Genomic DNA, 17,168 nt, shown 5'->3' on the forward strand with positions numbered 1-17,168 from the left:
GAATATGCACTTCGGGAAATTTCACTGCATTAATGGGTCATTAATTAATGTGGGGATTTTTTTTTTTTCCTTCATCTCCTTGAACTTGTAATGAGATTTGTCTTTATTAGTTTATTGTTTTTGCATGATTGCTACTTGTCACTAGTGATTCATGGTACTAAAGATTAACAGCCCTAGTGTAGTTTTGTATATTTTGAATTATATTGGCATAATTGACAATTCCACTTCAAAATAAATGCAATAAATTTATAAATGTTGAATGTGTATGCTAATTTAGATTTACTATTAAGTTTCTCCAGGTTTCTGAGGGAGTAAATAGACTATATTACTTGAGTTGATTGAGAACAATTAAACTTTTTTGACTGAAAAATATTATCGTTAGCACATGAAATCTTTAATAGTATGAAACACCAGATCATTAAAGTTCTATGAATAGGTACGTTCTTGCTGATATTTTCTCTTTATCTAAATGAGAAAATCATCTAAACCTTGAGGATTTTCTGTTACTATGTTTAAATAATTCTTTTTGTTTAAAAGAAAAAGTTGCATTTATCTGTTATCATTAGGGACTATATGGATTTCTAATAAAACTTTTTGTATTGCTTAAGAGTTGCCTATTTGTATCAGAAAACAAAGTACTGCTTAACTTCATTTCTTACTTATGGTAAAGTTTTATTTTATAGACAACCACTGCTAAAAGCTTAATAACAAGCTATCAAAAACAGCATCTGGTGAGCAATCACCAGTAGACTTTAGACGGTTTCATTGAGCTGTAGGCTTATTTGAAGTGAAATTTGTTCATTTTCTAGGTAGTCTTAGATGATAAGCATTCCTACCAATGAAATTCTGAGTTCAGTCTGCTTGTGTTACCTGGCCGAAGAGTTTTTTAGTAAGATGTGTCTTCAGTTTCGCTTGCTTGAGTTGAAAACTGCTTCTGTTTCAATATATCATTTTACTGCCTGGGGGAGTCGCTAGACGAAATATAGCATTGATCACCGTGCTGCATGGTAGAAGGAGAAACTATTGACATAATAGAAAATTGCAGAAGGCGATGAAGAATGCCTGCTTGCCTATAATGATGATGGAATGAGTGCCACATGAGAGGAATGTTTTGTCTAGCCATAACTAATTATAATATATTCTTTAATTATTTAACTGATAATTTTTGCAGCTTTTTAATATTCTGTATATTCACTGTCTTAGTAATTTCTAAGGTTTAGGTATTACTGACTATATGCTTATTTTTCATTTTGGCCTTCTAAATAAAGCTGTGATTACAGTTTTGTATAATGAGAAGAAAAAATGTTAAGTAAAATTACATCATGCCTGAAGATCGTAAAAACTAACCGGCAAAAACTCCCCTACTGCTGTGATTTCTTTTTTTTTTTTTTAATGCAGCTCATTTCAAACTAAGGTCTGAACAAATGCTTAGGCATTGGCTATTTTACATTTGATGGAAAATATACTGAAGAAACTAACACTGAATTTATTTATTTATTTATTTATTTATTTATTTAGTGTTCAGGTAAAATCTGTAGATATAGATAGATAGAAATAGTATTACATTTGGAATTTTACTTCCCAAAACTCCGGCGTTCAGAATTGTGACTAAAGTAGATGGGAGCTACTTAAATCTCAGACTCAGACCTTGTCCAGCTAAGATCTCTGTGATCATAGCATCACAGAGAAAGGCTTGTGTTTCAGATCATCTTGTCCTGCATAACTTGGAGAGCATTAGTCTGTTTTTATCCTTTCTGACTGATTTAGGAGAACTATTGAACTCCCTTTTTTATAATATCTAAAAGTTTGGAAAGAATTTCCGCTTCATTATTTAGTATTTACAGCGTGTGGAATGTGGATGCCGTTTTCTGTGTGATCTCGTGGCTGCTGAATAAAGGGAGGTGATCCCCTCCTTTGATCTCCTGGCTTTGCTGTTCATACAGCCCAGGGTGGTGCTGGCCATCTCTGCTGCCAGGACAGGCTGCTGGCTCGCGCTCAGCTTGCTGCTGGCCCAGAGCCCCAGGGCCTTCCCAGCCGAGCTGCTCCCCAGCCTGGCAGTCCCCAGCCTGTATGGATGCAGGCTTTAGCCCATCCCAGGGGCAAGATTTGACGCTTGCCCTTGCTGAACTTCCTGAGCTTGCTGTTGATCGATTCCTCCAGCCAGTCAGGGTCCCTCTGGATGGCAGCCCTGCCTTCCGGCCTCCTGGATGCCGTCCGTGAGCTTCGTGATGGCGTGGTCAGTCTCCTCACTTATGTCAGTGGGGAGCGGGGGCAGAGGGGGTGTGTGCATGCAGGTACGCGTATGTATGTATAACTTCAAGTGCAAATATCTTTTTCACTAGTCTAATGCAGCAATTGGATTGAATCCAGGAAACCAGAATGAGCTTCCTAAGTAAACCGTGGTTCTAGTCAGAATTTAATTCCATAAATTCTCTTGTGTGGATGCAAAAGGTGTACGTTAATCCGTAACCGCTGTGGTGGAATGGCTTCTCACTGATATAAGTTAATAAAATTGAGTACTAATAGATACTTCGCAATTATTGGAGATTTGCATTTTCTGTACAGATAAGCTAACTTTAGAAAAAGAATGCTATGTGACATAATTGCCTAATAAAACGGTGAAATAAATATTTTAAGAACTTTGAATTGCGAATTTAAGAATGATCAGCCTTCATCAATATGAAACTGGAAAATTAAGAGCATGTCACTTTCCAGGGCTAGCTGGATCATTAGTTTTGGTTTGTGCATTTAGGAAAAGAGTAGAGATTGTATTTTTCTTCTTTACTGTACTTTATATTCAGCCTTTTATTTTTATGCCATTCTTTATGTAAAACATCAATAAACAAAATGAAGGTTTAATTTGTCTTTTGTTGACTACTTTCTACTTTCTATTGATTACTTGGAGCTCAAGAGAGCTGATTATTTCAAATTCTGCATCTACTGAGCTCTCTTTCCCCTCAAACATCTACTCCATTAAAATATTTTGTAGTAGAGTATTTGAAGAGAAAAGTCATAATGCTTTTCCCTGTAACTTTTGCATTCAAACAGCAAATCTGGGTGTAGTAATCACTCACTGAATTTTTTTTTCTCCCTTACCCAAGTCAATCTATGAAGCTGTTTATAGTTTACAGAGTGTTTGTATAGAAGTATTACTGTATGGTAGAAAATCTGAACTAATAATTGCAATGCTATGTGAAATATGTTGTGTTTTTTTATTTAAGGATGTTTCTGGAATGCCAGCTCTTTGTCGTCCTATTGCAGAGGGAGGAGTGGGTTTTGATTATCGACTAGCCATGGCTATTCCAGATAAGTGGATACAGGTGAGAATTTTTTAAAAATATGTTCTGCTCTTCAAAGTGGGATGTTTCTCCATCTGTGCATACACAAAAACACTTCTGAATCCTACTGACAAATTTTACTCTCTCTTCTGTTAACGTCCTATTAAAATAAATTCTGACAGGCTTGAACACAGGTATTAGGGGCTGAAATGAGAGCTGTAAGATATCATGTAGGTTTCAGAAGATAAGTAAGTTCAGGGGCTGTTCTTTGCATTCTAGCTGATATTTGTTTTTTTCATACAATACACATAAACTAATTTTGTTTGAAATAACCTGTATCTCACAACAGCTGTAGAATGTGTAGTCTATATTGAATGTAAACAGGTAGATAATAAGTTAACAATATGCATATAAATATTAAAAAACCCCCAAACAAACAAAAACATGCAGCGAACCCTCCTGAAATTGGGCATAATAATTGGCCTTGAACATAGAGCTGAAAGTTTAACCAAAGTAAATGTGAATTGTGCAAACACCAGCAATCACTAGTGGGGTTACAAAAAGAATAATAAAAATCTGTAAATGCTCTTCAAGAACAATAATATACTAATAAACACCAACTACGATAAGGATTTAAATCACCTTTTCCTTAATACAGAGAATCACAAGAAAAGGAATAAAACAGTAAATGATCTCAAAAGGCTTCTACTGATGTCTTAGAGAATGTTTTTCAGTTAGAAGATTGCATCCAAATCCCTCAGGCTATCATGATGATCTGAAAACAATAAATGTTTTATATGAGCATTAATGCTTCAATCAATGTAGTAAGTAGCTTAAAATAAAAAGCAAATTAACTTATCTTCAGCGTCTTTCACTTTTGTAACTAGGAGGTGGAGGGCAGATTGAAAACCAGTTTTCAAACCTTCTTTTCATTCAGAAGGCAAACTTGCCAGCTTTTCCAACAGGGACAGCATCATTAAACTTGAGACTGCTTGCTCTCATTTCTCTCCAGCTTTTAAGTATGTACCTGTTAATAGAAAGTTTTCTAGGCAACTTCCTAAAAGCAGTTGTAGACCTGAAGGATCTCCAGGGTTCCATGAAGTAATTCTGAGGGACCTGTAAAAGTAGGTGAGATAAGCTGATTGTAATAACAGTAGCTGTATTAGTTCACATTAAAGATCGATCTAGTACATAATATGATGCTGCATAGGGACCTGAATGTTTTCAGGGCCAGAATTTAGAGTTATTTAAAAAAAAAAAAAAAAAAGCTGTTTAGGAGTACATGGCCAGTTACAATCAGAATGTTAAATTTTACAGCATCATATTAGCCATCTTGATGTTATTGCCTTTTAATTACCTTTATTTTTATGTCTATATATTTATCTATATGTATTTCAGTTGTAGTGATCAATGAAGGTCTATAAAGTTCTACAGAAAAAAGAAAGGACTAAGACTGATATTGGATTAGGTTTAGAAGAGGGAGGAAATAGTGTCATATGAGACAGAAAATTGCTATTGATATGATTTAATTAAATTCCTAAAAATCAGGAGCTAGCATGACAAAAAAAATGTAAAGCTTGTTTTGTATTCCAAAGCTTTGGCATTCAACCTGTGGTTTTGAATGGACTGGGAATTCACAGATCAGGGAACATGCAAGTCTCTGCACTGAGCACCTTCTCATGTTATTGTGTACTTCATAGCAATAGCATTAGTGCTGTCTTGCAGTGATCCATTCTCTACCACACAACCCAGTCCTTCAGCTACATTTGGAAGCTGCCATGTGCCAGGGTTATTGAAATATAGGATTTCTTTCAATACCGCGTGTAGGTAGGTGTGTGTGCCTACATTTTTTTTTTTTTTTTGCCCCCCCAGTTTTTGGTGCAGTGCTCGTTTGCAGCTCCTAGCAATCGCATTGCCCACTGTATCAGAGGATTCATATGATAGATGGCAAGTCCAATTGTCCATGCTTATATGTGGAAGTACAGGAGAAACAAAATGTTCTAGTTATTATATTTAAGTAGGGGAATTCAAAAGAAACAAATCTTTAGATTATCAGAGAAAGCTCGTTGCTCCAAAGTTGGGAATAGGAGAAGTTAAAGTAACACAGTTCACAATTCATTGGAAATTTCTGTGCCAAGATAATGAACAACGGTAGTAATGTGCTTTTAGTTAAAACAGAAATAACTTTTCAATGATCTTTTCTTTATTTCTGCAGATAATTAAGGAGCTGAAAGATGAAGACTGGAATATGGGCAATATTGTGTATACATTAACAAACAGACGGTATGAAGAAAAGTACATTGCATATGCAGAGAGCCATGATCAGGTATTGTATCTATTTGTTTATATATAAGCAAGTAAAAGATGAGGTTTAGAGGCTTAGTAGATTTTGTTTTTTTAAAAATTGGGGCAAGAGTTGAGAATGATAGGCAACAGTTTCAGAGATAGGTAGATCTGGACTACTGCTCATTTTTTTTGTTTGGGTTTTCTTGTGGTGTTTTTTTTTTGTTTTGTTTTGATCCTTCTTTTTAATAAAGGAGTCCTGCTTGGAGTGCGTGGGTGGTGCTATTTTTCAGTTTTGTTTTGTTTTTTAAGAAATGAATCCTAGCTTCTTGTTTTGCCTGCCTGACATAGGAAGGCATATAATCCATACTTTTGAAAATCTGGTTTCCATAAAGTAAGCTGGAGAACTATCTATGGTAAGCATAAACAATATCACAATTTAGCAAATTTGTTCACTGAATCAGTGTTTGCAACTGTTGTATTCCCTTCAAGAAAATGCTTCCTCTCTGGAAGGATTGCAAATGCCAATCCTCTTTAGAGATCTAAATGAAATATTCTTTAACACTTCAAAACACAGCAATTGTAATGGTTCTGTACGCAAAAAAAATGAAAAAGTAATGACAAGTTTGGATAACGCTCATCTCCCGCAATCCTTTGTAATGGTTGTTTCTGAAGAATGAGAAAACACATTGGTTGAGAATTTCAAAATTAGGAACTTTAAAAAATATAATCCATTTTCTAATAAAAGGTTTAAGTAACCTACCTTAACCTCTTTCCTCTACATGATAGAGGTTGACATTCTATTTCCTATACCTTCTATAACAAAAGTCTACAGAATTGTCCAAAACGAGACCTATATTTTATTTTTAAAAGACAATTCTGAGTTTATTGGCTTCCTTTTGTGTACCTATTTACATTCTTACCTCACACTGTTACACAGTGTTTACTTAAGGCATGAGAGAAGAGTCCCAATCCTGGTGAAGAACTTCAGGTATTACTTGGAAATGCATATTATTCTGTGATTATTTGCTTCATCCTAAAGCATGACATATAACATTACTGTTGCTGTTCTTTTACTTCATGCTGGATTTTATCAATTGAGTTGTTTTCCATATCACTATGTATTTTTGTTTTAGAATCTCATACTTGGGAAGAAGATCTATTTATTTTGAATTAAAAAAAAAAAAAGAGCAACTATGACGACTGCAGATGGACACCAGGATGATATGTGAAAAGCAGGATAGAGAAACAAAATGGGGGTGTAGATAAAATTCAATGTGGAGATACTTTCAGCACATGAGGGGCTGAAACAATTCCAGTTTCTGATCTGTAATAATGGGCTACGAGCTGACTATTACCAGTCAGAATACAGAGCCTCATGGTTATAAGAAGTGTGTGAAAACAGCAACTCAATGCTAATAGGTATCAAAAAAGCAGATACAGAACTTGGAATTACGAATGGAATGGAGAGCAAAGAGCAAAATCAGTATGCCATGGTAGTCTTTCACGGTTTGTGTGCATCTTGAACGTCAGAGGCAGATTTGGTCCTGTTATCTCAAAGGATATACAGCTTAACTGGAAAAAATGCTGAGAGTTGGTAAGAATAATAGGAGGTGTGGATTGGTTTTCATAAGGAGAAAACTAAATAGACTAAGATTTCAGGGTAGAAAAGAGATCATTGAAGGGGGAAGGATAACAGTTTATAAAATCATGACTGGCATAGAAAATGTGAATAGGGAACATTTACCTTCTCTTCTAATGGAAAGGTTAGGGGACATTAAATGACACTAACAAATGCCACATTCTGAGTCCAGAGAAGAGCTGTTCCTTGCAGTTATTCATTGCAGTCTTCAGTCTTGCCATTGTTGCATAGGATTTTTTTTTATTTTAAAAAGATTCTTTTTTTACTTGAGGGAATCATCTAGATATGCTGTTATATTGTTAGTTGGAAAACTAAAGAATGATGGTGCTTTTCAACTATACCTGTTTACAACTCATCTGTCTCTCTGGAATCTAGTGAGTTTTCATGCTAGAGTATAAAATGAGAATGGGGCTAATTGAACAAAAATTAGCTATTTACATACAAATGCTCCAAAATGTTTTCAACTACCTGCATGCTGATATATTAGAATAATCCTTGTTACATAGCATTTGTGTGGCCTTTCTCAAGTAACAGTAAACACTAGCAAGGTAGTAATTCAGTCACTGTTTTTAGACAGAATTACTAGTTAGTTTTTCTCTCGTGTGAAATCACAGAAAACCAATCACATTCTTGATAGCATATAAATGAAGGTTTCATATTCACTCTGCATCTCTAAATCAGGCATGTTGTTAATAGCCCTTTATTTGTACTTCCCAGGAACTTTACTTGAGATGTTTGCTTTCTTATTTTCTGTGTTTTCTATAAAAAGTCAAAAATGGTAGGTCACTTGCGGCTTATTGAGTTGACGCTAACGTTTCACATTTGATATCTGTAGGTGAGAAGGTTCTCAGAAGTAATTGTGCAGTTCGATCCTATCAGGTGAAATGTAGGACCACAACAGGGGTTAGACAGCTATTAGTTTATTGATCATATACTCACACTCCCATTGGTGCGGGGAGCCCCAGTAACCACATGGAGGGTTGCAAGGGGAAAACAGATGGTCGGGTCTGGCATCCAGTCGAGGCTCAGCTCAGGGACGTCCCTACCTCGATTTATATACTTTCTCTTTTTGGCAGCAGATTTTATATATATATATATATATCTATCTATCTATATCTCATGCCCACGTGATTACACAACACGCAATACAATGTTGCAGTAATTAGAAGCTGTGGTCACTGTGACCTGATGATCATCGGCGGTGGCAGGATGTTTTCTTTGTGAACAGGTCGCGCCCACCGTCGTGTCCTTGACTGCTCGCCAATCTTCCAAGTCCTCCTCTTATGATATAGAGCGCCTGCTTTAAAAAAAAAAAAAAAAGTCAGAAACACTTCTAGGACACCCAAGGGTTTTTTTCACTTTTTTTTTTTTTGAACTGTTATAGGCGCTTGTTGGTGATAAGACATTGGCGTTTCGACTGATGGATGCAGAGATGTATACAAACATGAGTGTGCTTTCGCCTCTTACTCCAGTTATTGATCGTGGAATACAGCTTCATAAAATGATTCGTCTCATTACTCATGCACTTGGAGGAGAGAGCTATCTGAACTTCATGGGTAAGTAATCTTAGGAACAAGTCTTTCATTTTCTCATCTACAGAATGCTTGGCAGGGAAATAAAACGATCTGACATCATCTTACATCCACAGTATTTATCACAATGCTGAAGTTTGGAGCATAAATGCTTTTATAAAGATTTAGTACAAAAGGTAATATGCATTGTTTTTCTGTCTGTAAGATGTATTATAAGACAGGAAAATAAAATCAATGTGGTTCCTAATTGTAATAGAAATAACTTTTAGAAATGTGGTAAGCTCTAGTTCAGGTTACTCTGATTTACAACTCAGACTAGTATTTTAATTGTTGTTCTGCAAGTTTGTCAGGTGGTGAGCCTTGCCTTACACAGCTGGGTTGTCTTTCGTCTCTATTATTCTACTCTCCTAAACTTTTTAGGTTATTAACAGTGAATTTACTAAAGATAGCTCTGAGATAGGAGGCACATGCTGCTATCGAAGCAGGGAAATAATAACAGTTAGCAATGCTTTCTTTTTGTTCATAAGCTGTAAAATACAACTGTTGCATTGCTTCCTAAGCACTATTGCTACAAGAATGTCCAATAGTTAATCTCGTTTAATCAGCAAATTACAGTTCCATGTAGTCATCTTAAAAGTTGAATGTTGTTCTTAGCTTTATACAAAACGCTGAAGCTATTTATGCTTGATACTCTTTACCATATTCACGTTTCTTAATTTCTTTGCAAAATAATCCTTACTTTATAGTAAAAATCACAATTCTGTAATGTGGTGTGACAAGTTCTGTATAGCAGTTGTGATAGTCTCATGGGGGGAAAAAAAGGCTGAAAGTATGCTGTAAATGACCATCTGAGTTTTCTGACAATGAAACACTTGGAAATTATAGAAGTTTTAGCTTAATATTCCCTTCAACTTTTATTGTTAAATGTTTTGTATTATCAAGTTAAAGGGTATTGTTGGATGTATATTGCCCTTCTTCCATGATAGTATATTTAAAAAATATATTTTTCTAATTAAAAAACTGGAGAACATTAATAAGGCAATGGTGGCAATTGATTTAAGCATGTCTGTACTGATACATGTTCTCTTCCTTGGTATTACAAGAATACTCAAAAAATACCATGTTTGTGGGTTTTCTTTAAAGAAGAATTGCTTTAATTCGCAACTTCAGTACAGAACAAATCAATTAATTATATGGTATACTAGTAAAACTGTTGTTTCCAAAAAAAATGCAGAAATTTTTCCCAAGAGTGAAGAAGAGTTAATGAAATAAATATTTACTAAGTGTGTAGTCAGGCATCAAAACATGCAAGGTATGATGTGTGCGCTTCCGTTCAAACTAGTGATACTACAATAGTTAAGGAAGCAGGTGTTTAAAAAATACTTCAGCTAAACCGCAGATGTGTCTGCCCCAGACTGACTTGGTAAGGTTAGAAAACAGATCAGTAATTCAGTGAGGCATGTTAAATCCAGTGTGTCAATGCAAGTTGATTGACCAATTAATATTGTGTATCCTTGAGTACCACAAACGCTTCAGTAACTATGTTATAGTTTGCTGTATGTAAAAGGTGAAAAGATTGTAATAAATTTTGGAGGAGAAAGCATATAAATTCAGAATCCTTGCAGTCTGGTGTACTTAAAATGCATGTTGTAGCATACTATCTAGTTAAGCAAATACAGTGGTAAATTAGTTCTTTAACTTTCAGTTTTGAGCAAATGCTGAGGGTGAGGAAGAGAAGCCTCCTGTGGGGTGGGGGGAAGAGTGGAATCTCCTTTCACAACACCTGTAGAATGCATTCCAGGTGCCTCTGCTTCCTTAGGTCCTTCCATAAATGTCTCACACCTTCTGTTTTCTGAAAATAAAGACAGCAAAGCAACACGCAGCTTTCTCAACACTCACCTTTAGGAAAAACAAACCGCTTCTAAAAAATGTTGTATCAGGAGTGGAAATCTGTGTTCTCAAATGTATCCTAGAATTTCTCTTTGAGGATCTGGAATAATATTTACTTACACCTGTGTCAGAGTATCATCTGTACTCCATATGTGCAAGCAGATTCTTGTTGAGAGTTGTTGTTGAACACCGAATGCTTTCTCCTGTCTTTCTCACTTTTCACGCTGGACAGTTCTCTGTCCTTCTTACGGGTATCTGTAAGAAACCACTGCAAAAATCCTGGAAGCTGTTATTCTTATTTTTCATATTTCTGGATGTTTAATTTTCACTAAAGACTTTTATTTTCCTTCCCAATTGCTTATATCCCAGTATAGGCAATCAATGATGTATGCAAACTTAAATGTGAACAGGAAAGTTTTGTCATTTCAGTAAATTGGTTCCCCTGTAACACAAACCATTGGGAGCATTCTTTCCTCCAGTCTGTATTTCAGTTTTCTGTGCAGCTTTGCAAGTAATCTCTGGGGCTTCATGTGCCCATCTGGCATGGAAGACTTAACCTAGAAAGGGAAAAACTCCATATGCTTGGCTGAAAATGAGCATGACAATGATAAACGTCCTGCTGTAGTGAATGAACGCTCTGGATGGCCAGTTTCTTTAATAGTAATAATAAAAAAGTAGCAATTGTTTTGAAACGTGTGCTATGTCTAAATAATCTGCTTTCAAAGCAGGTAGGGAGTAACAATCCTAATGTAGCTGTAGTTTGTTCAACCCAACTCCTGTTTTAGACAGAGATTTTAATACTGAGACTGGCCAGTACTGGTCAGAAGATGTCATACAGCTTTAGGAAATCACAAAAATTGTAAGTTCTTCCACACAATGCTTTAGTAGGGACACGGGTGATGCTTCTTCAAGGGTTTCCTCTGCCACAGCTAAGCTTCCACAAAGATGTTGACATAGATAATACATATTTGACTGTCTGAACTTAAATGACACTTAGAGAAAGCTCCAAGCATTCACAGTGTGTGCCTATATTAAATAGTGGAAGTAATTTTATTATTGGTAATAACAGGAAAAAAACCTTTATTCATACTCAAGTATTTTTGTTTGTAATTGTAGTGATATTGAAATACAATATGCATCCAATATTAACTTAATTAAAACCAGAAAAGTATGTGGAAAAACATTTGGAGACGTAGATCTTTGCCCTCTCTAATATGAGGATTTGAAAACAAATCCAAAATAAAACCCCGTGTCTGACTAAAATTCTTTATTGTGAATTTAACCCCCTACAAAATAACAAAAAGGCTTAAGATTTGAGTCTACTTCCTCAATTGCTAAACAAGGACTAACAGAAGTTGTTATAAGACTTCTAGAATACTACAGGAATCTTCTGATCTCGCCTTGAGAATAAAGCAGCCACTGTTGTTACCCACTGGACAATGTTTAAATTCAACGTAAAAATTCTTACATATTTCCTGAAAATAATAGTTGAACTTACCACTACAAGACTGTTCTGTCTCTACATCCCTTCGTTCTCCTTTTGCTTCATTTTCCATCCCGTCTCTGAAGAAAAACTGTAGACAATTGTAGTTGTTCCTTCCCCTTAAATATTATTTTTCTTTTCTCTTGCTTATTGCCTGTGCCCTGCACGTAGGAAAACCCTGTGGGACATGGGAAAGAGCTGCGCCAGTTCTTCAGTGAACTGGTTTCCATGTTCTCTCCTTATCTTGCAAGATACATCTGTTTGTCTATCTAGATTTAGACAAGCAAGGTAGCTGCTTTCTTGCAGCTACATAAGATCCAGCCCAAGGGGCCTTAAATAGCATTTTAGGTCCTTGGGATCCTTCATAGCACAAATATTTACCGTTTTATGCCACTGTAGGGTCTTGCTTTTCAGCTTGCTAACAATCATTTTCTTGTTTCCTTCATTTTAAATTGGCTTAAACTCAAATATATTAATTTAAACAGAGATTAGTTCCTACATGAACCTCTAGCACTATTTTTCATGACTTTTCTATAGTAAAACAACTCTTAATTAGGACTCCAGAGACCAAGGCTCTGTCCTTGCAGAACAACTTTTATATGAGTGTATATATATGTGTGTGTGTGTGTATATATATATATAAAAATAAAAGCTAGAAAATTATTTGCAGTAACTAGAACATTTTTTGCAATCATGAGTATTGACTGATGGTGTTACCGTTTGGGTTGACATTTACCTCTGTTTCACTAATATCATAAACTCTATCTGTAAAGCTTCCTTTTCCCACTTGTGAGTTCATTTACACAGTAGTTTATCTACTTTCTCTATGCTTAGGGGTTTTTTTGGATGCACTAAAACAGTTTTTTCTCCAACGGTTTGGTGTGATGACACCTTGTTCTCTCTTTGGCCTTAAAAATAAAATAAAATGCTATGCATCATCTATTCTTTTGAATATTTTTGGAGAGAGAAACTTAGAATTATTTTTTTTTTTAAACTAAAGGATTTTGTAACATAAGGATTTGAAAATATGTTGACAAACAAGTAAAGGAATGGTGCAAAACCTGTATCAGTTGCACCAGTATCAGGGTGGGAAATGTGTGTACAATTTACTTTAAGGTTTAAAGATTAAAGATTTGAAATAAAAATGATACAACATCACTTATAATATAAATGGGAACGTTACTTAAAAGAGAATCTGAAATAGTTTTATTGCTACCTATTCTAGATAAAAAGAAATTGTATCAGGGACAAGAATATTTATCATAAACATAAGGGGGGGATTGCTTTCTTAGACACGTTGCGAAGAAATCACTTTGAATTTTTACACTTTTTTCCTGTCCACTTTCTTATGCTTATTACTGCTGTGCACTGGTTACAGTGTGACTTTTTAGACCATGACCTAAAAAATGGCCTTGCAAGAGCAAATGGTCTTTAAACCAGCTCCCTTCAGTCAACTCCTTTTGATTAACAGCCTTGAAGTGCTCAGTTGGTAAAGACTGCAGGTTAGGATACATAGTTTGAAATCATCCTTCTTAATATGCTTGCCTAGTTTAGCTGGCAAATGTGCTTTCTGTGCTGCCAGTTCTAGCAGGTGCTTTAATTTCATGGCAGTCTGACAGAAACAATTATCTTCATTTTAAAGTAGAAAACAAGAAGGGTGTAATGTGAAATCTTTCCTACAGTTTGGCATAGACTTCTTGTCCTGTAGTGGTAGGCCACGTACAACTTTGTTTCATAGTACCCTGTATGGCCCCATTCACAACTTGGGGCGGGCAGTGGCATGGGGAAGAACCCAAATATATAGATTAGGCTTCATTAATTGCTTTGAGAGTCTCTTCCGGAAGGCCTAGAGGTGCAAACTGTTAATATTTGTTGTTCATTTAGAGTTGATTGAAACAAACTTCATTTCTACACTTGCTCAAAACACATTAGAGTGACCGGGAGAAAAGCAGTTAGAAAATGTCTCATAATTTAAAACTAAACCACACACGCACAAACTATTTTTCCTTCTGTCCCACCTTCTCTTCACAAATTAAGTATGTTCCCAAATACTAGACATCTCTTGTGGGAGTTGATTGTACTTCCTCCTTGAGAGGGTAGGGAAGAAAGCTCTATACATGCGTGTATGTCATTTAAATACATAAATAAAATGGTTACTAGCAGCAGTCTATACATGTGATGGTGCGTCGGTGTCCACACTATGGCTTCTCAAGTCAGGAACCTTGAAACAGAAGCCTTCATAGTTGGCAGCATCCTCAGAACTGCTCAAGAATCAACATTGCTCCAACCGTGATCATGGATTGAAATCAGAGTAGGATTTTCCAGGGTAGGAGAGAGAATTGTCTAAATTGAGGTGGCTGTTGTGTGTGGTGCTCCTTTTTTCTTTCAGAGTAATGCTGATGTTTCCTTAGTTTGTTCCCAAGTCTTAAGTCTGCAGGGTATCAGATATTCCAGTATTATTAGTGTAGTGGATTTGTAGTAAATCAAGCCATTCTGACCTCTTGTTTCAGTTACAAGGTGTTTTTTTGGGGGGGTGGTTTGCGTGGGTTGGTTTGGTTTTTTTTTTAAAGAATGGGTAGTTTTCTAGTTGTTTTCTCTGTTACTGATATAAAGAGATTTGAATTTCAAGCCTGAGTTAAGTTGTTTTGGGAACTATAGATATTTTAATTCTGCTTAGTACCATCATTTAACCACGGTGATACTGTTATTGAGACTTCTGCTAATGTCTCAAGCTTTGTTCTTAAGACTCCATCTGTTGCCTTGCATCTTGTATGATTTGTACATCTCACAGTTCATACTTGTAACAACATCTTTTCTGTCACCATGTGTCAGTGCATACAACCTGGTCTACTGATATAATAGTTTGTGTGATGTGAGGACTTACTAAAGAATAATAAATGAAGTTGTAAAATAAATATATTGAAGTTATAATCGAAACAAGAGTTCCATTTTCTGTTTGTATGACAGCCTTCATTTTTGCTTTATTGTTGTTTTGAAGAACAATCACACTAATAGGCGTCAATATAGTATAACTTTATATATTATAACTTTACAATTTCAGCACAGGTTTTTGGAGGAATTTCTCTTTTCAAGCATTCAAAATTATAATTTATTACAGAAATTATGACAATCATATTGTTACGAAAAGCTTTTTTCACATCTTCTGGATTTCTAGCTCTGCAGGGCATGGCTGTTATTCTGTCCTTTCATAATTGTTTTTTTTCCTCCATAGCTACAAAGTTCAGAAACTCTTTTCAGTAAACTATAATTAAACTATATACAGACGGCATTGATTAGTTTTACTTAGCTGTCTTTTATGAAAAAAAACCCTCAATAGTTAAAGATAAATCTAAAGACTACAATATTATGACTAAATTATATTTTGTTTTCAGTTTCTTCACCTTGAATTCAAATAAATTTAAAATCAATAGGTTTACCTCACTTTCAGACTCCTTTGCTTTTTTAATTCAGAATGTAAGAACTGTAGTAAAAGCTCTGTGTTAAAAATGTATCTTAAATTTATTGGGAGTTGTGCATCTAAATGCACATATTTGTACATAAACTGTTTGGATTAGTCTTCAGATGTTGTCAAAAATTAAGATTTTTGTAGAGGACAGAATATTCTTACCTATTTGTATGGAAGTGTGATAATTTTTGTAAATTTGATAATATGTTGATTTATATTTATATATAAAAATATATATGAATGAAATATTTCTATATATATTAAAAAAGGTTTCTTTGCTCAATGATTCATAAAGTCTGTAAGTAATTAAGTGTAGTCATCTGACACTTTCTATGCTGTGGTTAACTTGGATCCAAACAAAATACTTTGAAAATTTTCTGTTTATATAGTCTTGAAGTGCTTTAAAATGTTACATATTGTAATTATTCTAAAACTTTTTAAAAGCTTGATTCATCCTATGAACTCCTTGTTAACCATTAGGGCTTTAGAAGAGCCTTGACACTGTAAGGGATGTAAAAGTGTCTTTGAGTGATGATTTTGTTCATAACGCCTTTTCAGAGAAAAAAATTATGTAGCTGGTTCCCTCTTCTGAGTAGAGAGCAGTCTTGGGGATATGTATATGTTTTTCTTACAGTCACGTGAAGATTTGGTCCATTACTGCATGTATTCAGAATGATAGATTGGCTATACTTATTAGAGCTAACCTATAGACTTATGCTTCTAACACTCTGGGTCCTTGGTTGGAAGACACGGTGCGAAACTGAAAGGAAGAAAAAAATATTTTCAGATTTTCATGTAAATATTAAGTTGATCTATAGATAAGACTGGAATCCAACATCCAGGCCTCCATTTGGATTACAACAAAAAAAAAAAAAAAAATTCCTTTTTGAGAGAGAGTAGGCTTGTTTGGAGGTTTTTTCCCTCTGTTGTGCCTTCTTCAATAAATTCATGTAATAACATGTAGTTTTCACATAGAACTTAGCTTCCACTTTGTCACAAAGCAGAGGAGTAATGTTTATTATCTAGTTTGTTTATCAATATCACTAATGACATGCTTAGTGCAGGAGGCCATCTTTTCCTAGATGACAGATGTCTATAGAAACAGTCTACCAGATAAAAACTAAATCTGTGCAAGGCCATCACTTGGAAGAGCTTTGTGTGTAAGAGCAGGGAAGAAGGGTAAGCATGCCCCATTCAAACAGTGGTAAACATGATGTTTGTGTTAAAGCTTTTGTCCCTACTATACTTCATACAATTTTGATGCTGATAGAATCATTTAGGTTGAAAAGGACCTTTAATGTTGAGTCCAACCATTTACCTGACACTGCCAAGTCCACCACTAAACCGTGTCCTCAAGCACCATACCTACACATCTTTTAAATACATCCAGGGATGGTGACTCAACCACTTCCCTGGACAGCCTGTTCCAATGCTTGACAATGCTTCACTTCCAGTGAAGAAAGTTTTCCTAATATCCAATCTAAACCTCCCCTGGTGCAACGTGAGGCCATTTCCTCTCGTCTTATAGCTTGGTACTTGGGAGAAGAGACCGACACCCACCTCATTACAACCTCCTTTCAGGTAGTTGTAGAGA

General features: G+C 35.4%; 1 protein-coding gene across 1 annotated transcript in view; it reads left to right on the plus strand.

The window, feature by feature from the left end:
- GBE1 (glucan (1,4-alpha-), branching enzyme 1) overlaps window positions 1-17,168 on the plus strand; it is a 147,324-nt gene that overhangs the window by 68,693 nt on the left and 61,463 nt on the right. Inside the window, exons 10-12 of the mRNA XM_009327886.1 lie at window positions 3,222-3,320; window positions 5,494-5,604; window positions 8,588-8,759. Coding sequence (XP_009326161.1) covers window positions 3,222-3,320; window positions 5,494-5,604; window positions 8,588-8,759 — 382 coding nt within the window. The remainder of the gene's footprint in view (window positions 1-3,221; window positions 3,321-5,493; window positions 5,605-8,587; window positions 8,760-17,168) is intronic.

This window comes from Pygoscelis adeliae, unplaced genomic scaffold, assembly GCF_000699105.1.
Source record: "Pygoscelis adeliae isolate BGI_AS28 unplaced genomic scaffold, ASM69910v1 Scaffold14, whole genome shotgun sequence".
NCBI lineage: Eukaryota > Metazoa > Chordata > Aves > Sphenisciformes > Spheniscidae > Pygoscelis > Pygoscelis adeliae.